The following is a 14,851-nucleotide window of genomic DNA, read 5'->3' as shown; positions in this document are numbered from 1 at the left end:
TAGTAAATGATCAGAACTGAGAATTACCATTTTTGGTGTAGGCCTTGGAGACAGTATGGTCATAAGTACCAATATCTACAGTTTCTGCTTGCTGGTGGAACAAAAATTTAAGTCATTTTGTCAGCTTTGGCTCAAAACAAAGAAATGGCAATAATCATGGGCTCGGGTAATAAGCAGAATCGCTTGAATTTGGAATCCAACAAAGTCCTAGAATCCTCATTCCATGCCCAAGATGAAGGATACCCTATTCCAAGGAAAGTGGTGTAAAAAGAAGACAAATATCTCTTTGTACCACCCACAACTACATCACTGTCTGCCACCACAGGCCCCGCTCTTTGTCTACATATCCAAGTCCTTAATCATGGCTTGTCTTCTATCCTTCATTAATATCATTTTTCTAGTTTATTTTCATTCCTTTTCAATTTTTACTTGGAATGATGAACTGGGATTTAACATCTTTGGTTGAGTTTGGATTTAAGGGTTTTTGATGCTGATTCTCTGGTTGAAATATTTTGTCTGTCCAATTTTGACTAAAGATGGGCAAACTTCGGTGCTTATTTCATAATTGGAAATTCTTAGATCCTAATTGTTATATTCTAGTATTTCGTAATGGGTTGCCTAGTTTTAAATACTTAGTGTTGGTATCCTTCCCGACTAAGACATTGAACAAGGTGAATGCAACTGCTAGCAGAAGAACTACTATCAGGAGATCTAGAGCTCCTAGGCAAGCAAAAGAGAGACTGAAAGCGATTCCGACATGTCTTCGCTTGTGAGCGCTTAGAGACTCTCTTCCATCAATAGGTACTATGAATCTTTCATCTCTTCCCCTCCCGCGATAACGTGTCTAAGGATGCTACTTCGGGCAGGCGTGATTTCTCCAGAACTAAACATTGAAATGGGAAAGGTCATTCCACCATGATGATTCAAGGTGGTATGGGATTCCAGGTAGAAAGGCCTTGCCATTCCAGGTGATTAGAATAACCAGATTGGGACTTTCTGTTGATGTAGCAAATAATTCCATAATAATATAATAAAGAGAAATAAAAGGAGCTAACAAGTGGCAACCATACAGGTGAGTTCTCATCATTCAACGATTGCATCAGTTGCCTTTTGAATGTCTCCAGCTGTCAAAAGAGCAGAAGTTCAATCATCCACCAAATGTACCCCCAAAAAAAACCCAAGGACTAAAAACCAGAAGTAGAGAGAGAGAGAGAGAAGCAGAGTAAAATAGCAGGATTCAACAATTACCCTGCTGCTATTTTTAAGGCAAAGATTGTAGTCTTGGAATTGGTGTTCACGAGAAACCAACTCAAATTTGAACTGTATAATTTTAAGCCCCAATTCACTATTACATAAAAAATCTAGAGAATACACCAAACACTATTACACAAATCCTAATTAGAAATTTCCAGAAGAGTTTGCTAATTCACATTCACATTATGAAAAGAAGTAAAATAAATTCTACAAAATCACAAAGCCATAACCGGTGTTGATTACAACATTAGGTTATCACTATACTGTAATGATATACAAAGATTTCTTGATTTATTTAAGTAAATTCAAGGTTCAATCCAATGCCACAAGCATATAATAAATGTTGTCAAGGAAATTCTGAAAGAAAGAAAGCAATTTTAACACATCATACAGCAAGGACAGATATTCAACTTCTTTTCTCAAGAAAATAAAATTTAAAAAATCCAATGTTGTGCTAAAGCAAATACTTCGCATTGCGCCTAACTAAAATTGAAGATTGCTTCAGCAGACATGATATAAGAGTATAAACACGGAATTATTACCTTAGCCAAATCACGACTCAGTTTCTTCGTGGTCAAAGCCAAGGAATCTCTCTCCTTTAATAGCTTCATCTACAATTCAAGTACCAGAAAAAGGGGATAATAAATGATTCAAAAACCTCAAAAATTAAAATTCCCATTTGCCTGAGATTGAAAATACATTATCTTCACGTGTGCTTTTCAACCGTAGTTCAGCTTCCTCGTACGCTTGTTCGACCTGGGATACCTTGTCCTGGAGCTCCACAATAACCCGGTCCTTTTCATGGAGTTNTAGTTCAGCTTCCTCGTACGCTTGTTCGACCTGGGATACCTTGTCCTGGAGCTCCACAATAACCCGGTCCTTTTCATGGAGTTGCTGCCGGAGCCTTCCGGTCTCAGACTCTAACATCGTCACGCGCGACGCGATTGCCATGGACGTGATCTTACGAGCCAGATCCAACTGGTCATATGGATCCTCGGGTATCACCGATAGTATCTCGTACGGTAAGTCGAATTCTGAGCCTACCCGGCTGCTGTCTTCGCTGCTTTGCGACATCTAGAAAACAACCCTAATTTTGAAAAATTGAATTTTGGGAACTTGAGTAGAGCTAAGGATTTATGAGGTCGGAGAAAACGATGCAAGGATAATTAAATGCAATTAATGGAATCTTGAAACAGTTGTTTTCTAGGAATTATAGTTGAATTTAGGTAGGAGATTGTAAAGGAAATGAGTTAAATCTGGGTTTGAATGTTTGGGTTTCCCTCCAGAAAAATTGATCGAGTAGTTGCAACTTTTTGAGTTAATTGTTCCAATGATCACTGAACTTATGTTCATATTTTTTATTGATCACTGAAATTTAAAATATCGAGTTTTGACCATTAAATTTAGGTTAATGTCTGTAATTGCTCACTAAATTTAGGTCTATTTCTTTTATTGCTTATTGAAGTTTAAAATGTCGAGTTTTGATCACTGAACTTTGAAAAATATCGAGTTTTGATCACTGAACTTAGGTTCATGCCTTCAATTACTCACTAAAATTTAAAATGTCGAGTTTTGACCACTAAATTTTGAAATATGTCGTACGTTACTCACTAGCATAACTGTTAAATTTTGAAAAACATCAAATTTATAGTGAGTAATATACAATATTTTTCAAAGTTCAGTGGTCAAAACTCAGCATTTTAAATTTCAATGAGCAATCGAAGACATAGACCTAAGTTCAGTGACCAAAACTCGACATTTTAAACTTTAGTGATCAATCAAAGACATAGACCTAAATTCAGTGACCATTGGAACAATTAACTCCAACTTTTTCCCCATTTAACCTTTTTGAGTATACACTGTTGTATACATCAAGCCTCCGTTTGATTCTCATTCTCCTTTTCGTTATTTTTCTCTCTCTTATTTTCAACCACATAATTTTTAATAAAATAATATTACATGTAAATAAAAAAAATTATTCTTTTTCAACCACACATTTAAAAAAATATATTATTTCAACCATTAAAATTTAGAAAGAATGGGGGTCAAATGGGGCCAAGTTTGTCGGCTCCCTCAATGCGAAAGATTCACACTGAATATTTTATTTGTAGGGCCTCTCATGTGAAGGGGCTATACATAACCCAACTTTTTTCAGTAGCACAACCCCATTATATACATAGTGTGTTCTGTGCAATCAAAAGTTTTCATCAATTTTAGTAATTGGTTTTTGCGCATGTACAAAATTATTTAAAATCATTTTCAATCTTATATTCTTACAATAAAATATTTTGTACATAAATTCGAACTTTTCTAAGTACTCCTTTAACCACACATTCTCTAAAAGTTCACTATTATGAAATTTGTTTTCATAAAAAAAGGGCATCGAACATGGGTTTAGAAAGAATGGGTAAATTTTATTTGTGATATTTATACTTTGGCTAAATTTTAATCAGATAATTGTACTAAAATTTTATTCCATAAGCTAATTATACTTTTAATTAAGTGTGTGTTTGGCCTCTATTCTTGTCAAATTTTCTCAACTTTTTTCAAAAAGTGTGGGCCCCATGCAGCATATAAGGAAGGTGTCCCTGCAAAAAACCGAGACATCTTGGTGTGTGTCAGTCATTTGAATTATGGAAATTTGTGGAAAATCATTTCCGCCCTTCAATTGAAATTTTATTCCTTCCCTTTCCTCCCTTCTATTGGAATTTTATTCTTTTCATTCAATTGAGGCGAAATAGTCATCAAACACAAGACGATTTTTCATCCTGTATCATCTCTGACAAAAGACTGAGTGATTGTAATATTTTATCAATATAAATAATGTAGCAAAATGAGATATGAAGAAATAAATTGAAAAAGAATGGGGATCAAATGGTGGCTTGGTCAAAAAATGAGTTTAAAATGAGTTTCAAACGGGGCTAATTCAATCATACATGACTTGAACTGAAGAAAATTGGTAGCATAGTACAAATCATTTTTCTTTGATCCTTTCTTTTCAATTAATGACCCTTTAATTATTTTTAAAGTACGTCTCTCACATTTAAATACGTAAACTTCATTTTTTTAAAACATCTAATGATATCAAGAACTGTTTTATGGCCATTATTCTTAAAAATAATTTTTTGAATAATGATTTTTTAGGAGTTTATGTCCTTAAAAAGTAGGAAAAAAAATTTCGCGTTTACATGCATAATATTTATTATATAAATAGGTGATTAAAAAAGAGTATGTGGAAAAAAAGAGTTTTTAAATAATGATTGTCAAATTGGACTAAGTTTTTTCAAATTTGGAAAATATTTCGCTTCATAAGTTATGCCATCATGCATTTTTATCCCAATTGCACAATTATTTGGAAATTGCTACCCTCCCTCCTATACACTTTCGTAGGTAAGTTTTCCTAAAACTGTAAAATCAAGCTCTAATTGAACACGAGAGAAAAGTGTAACTTGAATGAAGAATCCACTCTTGATCCAATTTACTTTCAAATATGGTCATAAATTGCAAATATTTTAGCTTCTAATGCAAGATTATTTCGATTGTTAGTGGCCTAATTGTTCTATTTTTCAAAAATTATAGCAGTCCCCTCTTGAAATGATCTAACTTGCCACAATTGTAAGACTTTCGGTTACTTTTAACTCTTGGTTTTGACTTTCCATTGGATTTACCCTTCTTATTTTGGTTATTATTGTTAGGATAAATATATATGTACAAATTATGGTTGACAAAATCTTTCACTCCCTCTCATATAATGTGCGGACCCTGCATGTATTTAAAAAATGGCGGCTTGTGGTCCACACCCATATTGTGAGTAGTGAGTAAAAGATTGTGTAAAAAAAAATTTGTACATATAGCATTGTCCTGTTTGTTATCCCTATTTTTGTGTCTTTCCCCTTACATATTTTCTTCTTTAGCCCTAATCTCAAGCTCTTTTGTAGCCTCTAAGTCTCTAGATTTAAGGGCATCGTTGACAATGAATGACTTGTGTTCAAGTGTTCCTGGCATTCTCAATAACGTTCCTAACATCTTCACAGGATTCAGAAAGTAAATTTAACAAGATTACAACTAGAACAAATCTCAGCCATTGATCTAAATCAATAGTTAGTGAAACACGTTCTTATTGTTACATATCTAAAAAAGATAAAAGATCACAGCTTTTTTTTCCATTCTTCATGTTTCATAGATGATCACCTCATCAAGGATAAGGTACAGGCATTATAAAACTAGAATCCAAGTCGTCCATCCGTCAAACTGAATTGTTCAAGAGGAACAGCTGCGCAAGACGCAGTTCCCTGTGTAGATTCCCTCTGATGGCAGATTAATTAAAGCTTATTGGAAATAGTAATCAAATAGAAAACAATAAGATCAGGTATCATCACTAACGGAAAAATGACTGAAATGCTCATTTTAGATACCAGCATCATATGTACAAATAAATGTATCCTAGGGTTCCATTATCTGGTACAACTTTTGACTTACATTTAGCTTGCAGAAGAGACGGGGAATAAGCAACCTTTTCTTGTATTTCCTTTCTATCCAATGATTGAACAAAAATCAGAAACTCCAATGAAACTAAGTAGAGGAAAAGAGAGTGTAAAAAGTTACACAATTGAGAAGAGAATCCATACAAGGTCTAATAATACTTCTGTAAATAGAGCATACAATTCCATGTTCAACCTTCAAACAGAGACTCTGTATTATCCAGGTAACGGCATTAGTTAACAGAAACCAAACATGCACTCGGTGAATAATCCAAGATATCCTAGACTGATAGGCAAACCGTTATATCTTTAGTACACAATATTGGACAAGACTTCACAATACTAAATAAGAAAGAAGTACAAATCTTTTTTATGGTATTGATCAGTCTCCTTCAAGACTGCTGACGAAAGATTCTGCAAAGGAACCACATGAGAGTTAGGTTAGAAGAGAAAATTCTCTGCAAGTTTCTGGTTGAGTAGCATAGCCATTTGTCTCAACAGAATAGGTAGCATTAGCATGAATATTCAAGTTGGATGTGCACAATGCCTGATTGCTCAGTTGCAATCTCAGAGTACAAGCATGTTAGCAGGTAATGGATTGTCCAAATCTTCATGTTATGGACAACAGGAGTCACGAAATGAAGATGTTCAGAAATAATGCAGTCAGGATAATGCAACGAAGCCTTTCTTCGTCTCCAAGGACTTTTACCTCTGGATACAAGTCAACAGAGAGATAATTGGGACAAGATATGATTACACATCTGTGTGGCTATGCCATTTCATTTAACTGTCCTTACACCAACAGTTTAAACACGAAAATAGTATTGAGGCTGAGAGTCTTCTTCAGAGTCATCATCTTCGTCAATAGAGTCATCTTCAACTCTGTCCCAACGTGAGTAATCAAGATAAGAGTGTCCTTTCGGTTTTGGTATCGCCTGCCAACTTGATTGTTGATTGGATGGCATTTGCCTTCTCTGAATTTAGGACGTAACATTTTCCTCTATTGAAATGGTACTTTACATTCAGTTATTCGCTTGCTTACTGTTACTGCTGCATCCATCACATATTTTTCTTGACTTTCACCATTCTCCAATTCTTTTCCACTTTGTTCTTCTTCCTCATTTTCAACCAATTCCAATTCGTCCTCCTCTTCTAGTTCCGCTTCATCTTCGGGTATAGCAAGTGACTTTCCTTGAACAAAACATACCATTTATAAGAAAGAGCACCAGCATTTGCAAATAAGAAGCGAAGAAAACTGAATATTGAAGAATCATCTTTTCCACAATTATATTGCACGTTATTAACTTCAAGTCAATTTCATGTGATCTACAAAGGAAACTATATAGAAGGAATAAAAATTTCTCTATCGAAGTATTTATGCTATTGCAAGATATACAAGCAAGTTAAATTCTTAACCAGCATTTAATTTCTCCAGCACCCCCAAAAATGATAATTATAGAAGAATCTCCACGAACAGAAATGTTCTCGAATTTGCATTTTAGAGAGAGACAAAATGGAAATAGCCTTCAAGAACATAAATGTTCAACACCAAACTTGATAATGCTGAAATACAGAAGCAAATATCTATCCTTGTGCGGTTGAAAATTGATTTGTGAATATTTCACTTGTTTTTTGACTTCTAATTGCATCTAATTGACCCCTAACATTTTCAAATCTTCATCGTGTGATCCGACATAACTTTTGAGTATTTTAACTTTAGTCCCCAACCTTTGGATCTTGCCCTCCCTTTTGTCAATTTTTGCTTCTTTATTTCAATTCCACTTTCATTTATTGAGTTTCACCTAAAAAACGAAATATACAATAAATTAGGCAATAGTCGTTCAAAAGAACTACTAAATGTTTATATTAAATCCAAATAAGTGTATTTTTATACTTCTCGTACCACCATCGAAAACTCATAATTTTTGCAAAATTATTTGCTGAATCTTATGGAATACAAATGTGAATGATTGCAGAGAAACTTTGAGTTGGAAAAATTGGATATTTGTGTTTAGATACTTACCAATTAACAAAATTTATATATCACAATAAAATAATTCAACAATTATATGAGTATATGAGAAGAAGAGATAGAAATGCAAGCTTTAGAAGTCACGTCGAAGACCCTGTCCTAAAATCGCGTTGTCTCACTTTCATGCGGGTACTTTCAGTACTACACGGCTCCAAAATAAAACTCATATGACTCATAGTCGGTTCTCCTTCTATGGGTACAATCATAGTTAAAAAAGTGAATGAATCCTTATCAAGTTGCCAAAACTATAGAAAATAATATATAAGTATAGAGAGTATTATTATGAAATTATCTTTTCCATGTTATGTTTAACTACATGAAAATCACTCCATTTTATAGGGAGAAATTCAATCCCAAAAAAAGTGTTTTGTAGGGTTATGATTTAATTCAAAATTTCAATATTAGAGAAATTCGTACCCACAAAACATTGTGTTTTTTCCCGACAAAAAATTTGACAAGAAAAATTCCTAACAAAAATACTAGACTTGTTTGTAGGAAATAATTAAGGAGAATTTTTTTTTTCCCGCTTTAGAGTTAACTTTTTTTTTTTTCTTTTAAAAATAAGGGGGACTCAGAGAGACAGAGACGGTAGGAAGAGTCAAAAACAGTAACCCTAAATCACTCCAACTTAAATCGATCCTCAATTCCCCTCCAATCTCTTCCATTGCAATCCAAACCCTGCCTCATAAATTACTTCCAAGTTCCATCTCTCAGTCTCAACGCTACAATTTACAGCCTCTATGCCTGAAATCGCCGCCGCCTCTATGAGTCTACGAATAGCCAGTTTCCATCCTCGCTCCGGTGCCAAAGCCTGACCGTTCCATGTCCAGACTCCACAACTCATCGGATTCAGGATTTTTTTTTTTTTTTTTTTTTACTTAATCTGCTTAATCTTAGCGGCTATTTGGAGGTGATTTTAAGGGGGGAAACTAATTTTTATATTGTTATTCACCTTTTCCAGCCATGAGTACAATGGCTGAGAGTCGATTACGATGTCTCTGTCAAGTACTTGTCGGAAAAGCAGCTGCTTCCGACGTGTCAGTCCCTCGGCGAAGTCTATCTCCGCCTTCAGCACTACAGGGACGCCCTTATTTATCAAGTATGCGCTTTACTATTTGGAATATTATTGCCTGTATTGTGATTCTTTCTAGTTTGGAATTTGGAGACAATGAAAAGCAGCCCGTTCGATTCTATATCGGGGGGGGCAAGGTCTGATTACAAGTGGGAGTTAATTGGTATCTTTCTTGAAAAACTACTTACTAAATTGGATTTAATTGTAGGGGCATTTCTATTTAATTATCCTAAATTTTTAATTGGGATTTTCTCCAATTTGCCTCACTAGAAGTTGATGGTTTCGAGTACATGTCTGTGATCTGTCAAATTCAAATTTTGATGTATACCATTGGTGATTTATACGATATTGTGACCCAAGTTAGTTTATTTTGAATTTCTGTTGACCTAAAAAGAACAAATTGAGGAAGCATGTATTGGGTAACAAATTTTCTCATTTTCTACTCAACAAACTTCCTTCCTCTATGCTTTGTCTCAACCTAATTCCTAATCTATATGAAGTTACACTACTGCAAAGAAATCTCTCTATGTTATTTTAACTGTTCAGTTTCTGCACTTCAATATTACCCTGTTGAATTTCCATTGTTTAAACCTGCAGAAAAAGCATTTAGAGCTTGCTAAGGATGCAGATGACCTCATTGAGCAACAAAGAGCCAGCACTCAGCTTGGTCGAACTTACCATGATATGTTTTTATCTAATGGTGAGCACAACTCAGTTAGGAATGCAAAAAAGTATTGGAGATGTTTTGGATTCTGTTGGTAATTGGAGAAGTGCTCTAAATGCATTCAAAGAAGGGTACAGGCAAGTAGCTTCTCTAGTAACTTATAAATATGCCTATGTTATTTATGTAGACAGCCACGTTAAAATAAGTATAATTGTAAGATTTTCCGGTTGGGACTGTATATATGACATCGAGGTCAAGTGATAAATTAACCGTGAGGGAGGGAGCTTAAAACCTTCTATTAAGAGGTTTCATTTTGGTTCTATGCAATCTTATGCTCACAAACATATTTGACTTGTATAGAAAAAGAATATAAGAGGGGAGGCAAGTGTCTTCGACCTGGAAAAGCAGTGCCTCTAGCTTGTGCCTGCATTGCTCCATGATTTATATCAAAACTAGTCTTCAATCCTTTTCTTGAATAATTTTCTGATTTGTGTCGAAATAAAAATGAAAATCATTAAAGGTGAATTTTGCTGTTTTTTCTTCTTTGTTAATATATTCTATATATTGTTAAAGAGAGAATACGTTGGAAAAGAACTTGTATATAACGATTTACACGTTTTCTTCAATCGAGAGTGACATTGATTGTTTTGATGGGCTCAGAACATTTTAAATTAAACACTAATTGATATGTATATGCAAAAATGTTTTTCTGAGATGGACCTATTAGCATAGGCTATGAATTGCTAAACATGCTTGAACTTTAATAGCTTGCTCTTGTTCTCTTATAAAACTGGAAAGACATATTATGCTTCAGTAATTATTTAATTTTTTTAAATTTCTTGCGTGTTACCTGGCATTCCTAAGCTTGCAATTGGAATCTAGAATTGGAGAAACCTGTTTGACTTCTATTGTGTAATTTTTTAAATTTCGTGTGTGTTATGTGTATCTCTCTATGCCTTGGTTGAAGTAGAAACTTTTGCATTTTAAGTAATTGGGCAAGTATAAACAGGTAATGTGTATATCATGTAATAGGTGCAGCAAAAGTGAAACCGTTTGAAGAACTGAAGGAAATGATAGGACATTGGATGATGAAATAAATGAGTTTAAGGTGAGTTTTTTTTTTTTTTTTAAAGTTAATTTTCTTACTATATGAAATCCATTTACGTGTTCGATTTTTATTATTGGATTTGCAGGGATAGGTGCAGGATACGTGCCAAGGACTCTAGATCTTCCTACTCAAGGGACGTGTAAACAAATTAGGACCTCTCGGATCGTGCGTATTATTCGAGAGAACATTAGAGTTTTATATAATTAACTGAGCAGACGAGCTACAAGTTTTGGAGTACATAGTTGTTAGTTCATGATATAAGAGCCACATTAGATGTATTCATAATTAGTGAATGATTTTTATTTATGTTTTGATGATATGTTTCGGATTCAATGTTACAATGACTGACATTACATATTTTAATTAATATAGTCTTTTTGCATCTTTATATTATTTTGAATATCGTTAAAAAATTACCATGTAAAAATAATTTAATTTCTTTTATAATAGTTTGCAAACATGCTTTCCCTATAAAAAAAATTATTTGCAGGGAAAAATAGGGTTTAGCTTACAAAATAGTCTATACCATGTTACCACAAATTTCTAATTGTTGGGAAATTATTTCGTAGGCAAAATTAACTTTAGCAGACAAATTATTATGTTGGGAAAAAACTTACGCAACGTATAGTATTCATCTCCAAAGGGTCATAGGGAAAAGCTTTAGCAGACAAATTTCAAAAATTGTGGGCTAAACTCTATCCCCTCGATGTTTGCTATTCCCTTGATGTTTGTCCCACAAATATCCCTACAAAATTTTTTTGTCTGCAAATAAAAACTTTTCCCTACAAAATAAATTTTGTAGGGAAAAGATAAAATTCTTGTAGTGATTCAAGGTTAGACCCTTTCTAACATTACATTATTATTAGCACTATCCTTATAGGGATGAACACAAATAAAATAGTGTTATTACATGTCACACAATGCGGGTTGTTTCTACCACATTGAACCTTATTTGTAAAATCTCCAATCACAAAGGTTGAGTTACTCCCGAATATGACTCCTTTATAGGCTTAAGCCCATCCCCCTCGATGATTTATGTATATCCATCTTGGACTACAAGTTATTTATGTCCCTCTTGGACAATAATATGGTACTATCAATTTGCAAAGCTCTTGTTCTTTGCATGTATTTCTACACATCTGCAAAATCTTATAAGAAATTTTCAAAATATGATCAAATAAATGCATGAAATTTTTAATATTTTCTTTAATAACACGTTTGAGTATATGCATCCATTGAACTCTTGCATTTCACCTGCAAATAGTTAAATATAACTTTTAACACATTTCAAGAGTCAGTTTACAAAAAATAATAACATATAAGATGTTTTATGTGAAATTTTAAGCATCCTCACATTTCAAATATATTCAGTTTGTGGAAATTAATTTTCTTAGCCATAGTTTTCCACCATGTCATCTATATGAATATGATATGAACATAGGAAACACATGCACTTTATCCTACCAAAATGTCCTACATAAACATGTACTAGCAAAATATTGTTGCCAATCTTCTTACGTTTCCAAGATATGCTAGGAACTTAGGGATGTGCTAAAAAAATTTCTTAAGTACACACTAATACTAACAAAATGATTACTTTGGGATCCAAATGTAATTATAAAGAAAATTGGTTAACTATATAATATGACCAACCGTTCAGATGTGAGAGAGAGAGAGAGAGAGAGAGAGAGAGAGAGAGTGTGTGTGTGTGTAATAATAAAGTCCATTTGATAACCCCCATATTCAAGCCATCTATAATGTGCTTTATTGAAATCTATAAATTGTTATGTTTTCTCTTTTGACAGGATTAAACATGACGCACATGTTTATTCTAGTATCTACATAATTGACTAAATAATTGATTATATAAAGAATACCTATGAAAAATAATTGTCCAATTTTGCATGGAAATATATACACTCCGTTGGTTATAAAGTATAAATCACCATTACATAAATTAGACAGAAATATATAAAGTCGTATTTAACAATACTAATAACATTATAATTTAAATAAAACCTAATGATATTATAATATAAAAATCCCCAAAATTAGACCAATGGGCTAAGCTAAGAAACATACAAAGCCTAGTAATAGAAAGTACATCGAATCATGAATAAAATAAACATTACCAACAAATCAAATTCACATTTTGCCTCTTAGATTTAAGATATTTGCACTATATCTTGGAGAGAAAAAAAACATGCAATATGGAGAATTTCGCGAACTAACTTTAAAGTCTTAATTGACAATTAAATCTTCATTGTACAAATTTAAATTGTCACTTAAAATTTATTTGTTATCTTTTAACTTTTTATCTATGCAAACATGCCCCTTTTTATTTTATTTTATTATTATTTTGGAAAATAAAGTTATCTTTCCATGTCTAAATAGGGGTTAATAAAATCATTTTAGTTGTCAATTACCTATTTGACTCAAAAGAACAAAAGCTCATATTAAGCATACATCAAAACAAAAGTAACAATTTTTCCAATTCATCCATGAGCCTATTTTCTTTCGACATTTTTACAAGCCACGTTCAGAAAGTTAAATTTTCATGTGTCTAAAATAGTTTAATCTCCTATTTCCATCTCAATACATACACATCACAAATTTTATTACACAATAGAAATATATGTATCATATCTTTAAATTTCATTTTAATTTTAAAATATAACACCTAAATAGGTAGCGTGCTTTTTCCAAACAAAATATTCAGACACACCAAATCACATTTTCTGTGATTACAAGTAATCAAATAAGGTCTTAAAAGATATCATAAAAAGAACATACCAATATTTTACATGTGTCAAAAGTCCTTAACCTTTCTAGCTTAATTTCTTAAGAAATCATGATGCACATTTCTTGTTTTTTAGGATTCATGTTTCTCAGTTCTACACATGCTTCATGGTCAAACGTCACACTCGTAAAATCAATCACAATCTTATATTTATCAGTATGTACTCATTTAGGTGAGTATTAATTTATACACATACACGTGCGTGCAATTATTCAATATCTCCAAGTAAATTGAAATTATCTTACAAATTAGGGTAGTTAGAACAAAATATTCTTACCTTTCAATGTTATTGTACAAAATGTTCTCACCTTTTGTTTTTTGGCATTTTAACCATTATCTTCACATTTTATTGCGAAAATCATCATTTTCATCAAATTTCTCGTGTAAAATGACCAATATACCCTATATTTAAATCAAACGATAAAAAAGAAAAGAAAAGTTAAAGAATAAATTGCAATCATACTCCCAATCTTTTTTAGCCCCCTTTTTTAGCCCCCATTTGGCCCTCATTAATTTTCATTCCATTACATTTTATTTTTCTCTCTCCTATTTTCAACCACACAATCTTCCATAAAATAATATTACACGTAAATAAAAAAAATTTCTTTCTTTTTCAACCACTCATTTTAAAAAAAATATTAATCTTCCAATTTTTATTATCACAAAATGGGGGCCAAACGGGGGCTTAAAAAGTGCAAATGAGTTCACATAAATTATTAAAATGGTAATTAGCAAAAAAATCCATACCTTTCATCATTATTGAGCAAAACGTCCATACCTTTATTTTTTGATATTTTCATCCTTATTTTTATATTTAAAGATGAGGGTATATTTGTCATTTTACAACTTTTAATTGAGAAAATGGATAAAAATGGTGATTTTTGCAATGAAATATAAAAATAAGGATGAAAATGTCAAAAAATAAAGGTATGGACGTTTTGCGCAATAATGATGAAAGGTATGGACATTTTTTGCTAATTACCATTTTAAGAATTTATGTGAACTCATTTGCACTTTTTAAAAAAATTTGGGAGTATGATTACAATTTATTCTTTAACTTTTCTTTTCTTTTTTATCATTTTATTTAAATATGGGGTATATTGATCATTTTACATGAGAAATTTGATGAAAATGATGATTTTCGCAATAAAATGTGAAGGCAAGAGTAAAAGTACAAAAAAATGAAAGGTATGGATGTTTTACATAATAACATTGAAAGGTAAAGACGCTTTGTGCTAATTATCTTACAAATTAATATGCATGCAAAAGCGAAGACAAAAGGGAGAAAATGATAATTAATCGGAGAAATAATTTTATTAAACCTAAAAAAAACAATGAAATTTCATGTCCCTTTCATAATGTAGAAGTTTTAACCCCTACCATAATGAAAATTAATTCATCAAAAGAGGTTACATCTAGCCCTTGTTTGGGTCCATTTTT

The 14,851-nt window shown here is 32.5% G+C and overlaps 1 protein-coding gene and 2 long non-coding RNA genes across 3 annotated transcripts in view; 2 read left to right on the top strand and 1 right to left on the bottom strand.

Moving 5' to 3' along the window:
• The window catches only part of LOC111370715 (uncharacterized protein At4g15545-like), a 4,864-nt gene extending 2,325 nt beyond the window's left edge, over nucleotides 1-2,539 (bottom strand). The window contains exons 1-5 of the mRNA XM_022992555.1: nucleotides 2,104-2,539; nucleotides 1,954-2,019; nucleotides 1,797-1,865; nucleotides 1,071-1,124; nucleotides 28-91 (exon numbers count right to left, since the gene is read on the bottom strand). Coding sequence (XP_022848323.1) covers nucleotides 28-91; nucleotides 1,071-1,124; nucleotides 1,797-1,865; nucleotides 1,954-2,019; nucleotides 2,104-2,328 — 478 coding nt within the window. The 5' untranslated portion in view covers nucleotides 2,329-2,539. The remainder of the gene's footprint in view (nucleotides 1-27; nucleotides 92-1,070; nucleotides 1,125-1,796; nucleotides 1,866-1,953; nucleotides 2,020-2,103) is intronic.
• A 5,782-nt stretch (nucleotides 2,540-8,321) lies between these two features.
• LOC111370710 lies at nucleotides 8,322-9,825 on the top strand. Its single transcript, XR_002698480.1, has 2 exons — nucleotides 8,322-8,866; nucleotides 9,437-9,825. It is a non-coding gene; the product is annotated as an uncharacterized LOC111370710 (long non-coding RNA).
• Nucleotides 9,826-10,529: 704 nt separating this feature from the next.
• On the top strand, nucleotides 10,530-10,999 carry LOC111370711. The gene is made up of 2 exons (XR_002698481.1): nucleotides 10,530-10,611; nucleotides 10,697-10,999. It is a non-coding gene; the product is annotated as an uncharacterized LOC111370711 (long non-coding RNA).
• Nucleotides 11,000-14,851: the final 3,852 nt, after the last annotated feature.

The sequence above is a fragment of the Olea europaea genome, chromosome 21 (assembly GCF_002742605.1).
Source record: "Olea europaea var. sylvestris chromosome 21, O_europaea_v1, whole genome shotgun sequence".
In the NCBI taxonomy this organism is placed as follows: Eukaryota; Viridiplantae; Streptophyta; class Magnoliopsida; order Lamiales; family Oleaceae; genus Olea; species Olea europaea.
Note: the sequence above shows the minus strand (reverse complement) of the source record. Positions and strands in the feature narration are given on the sequence as shown.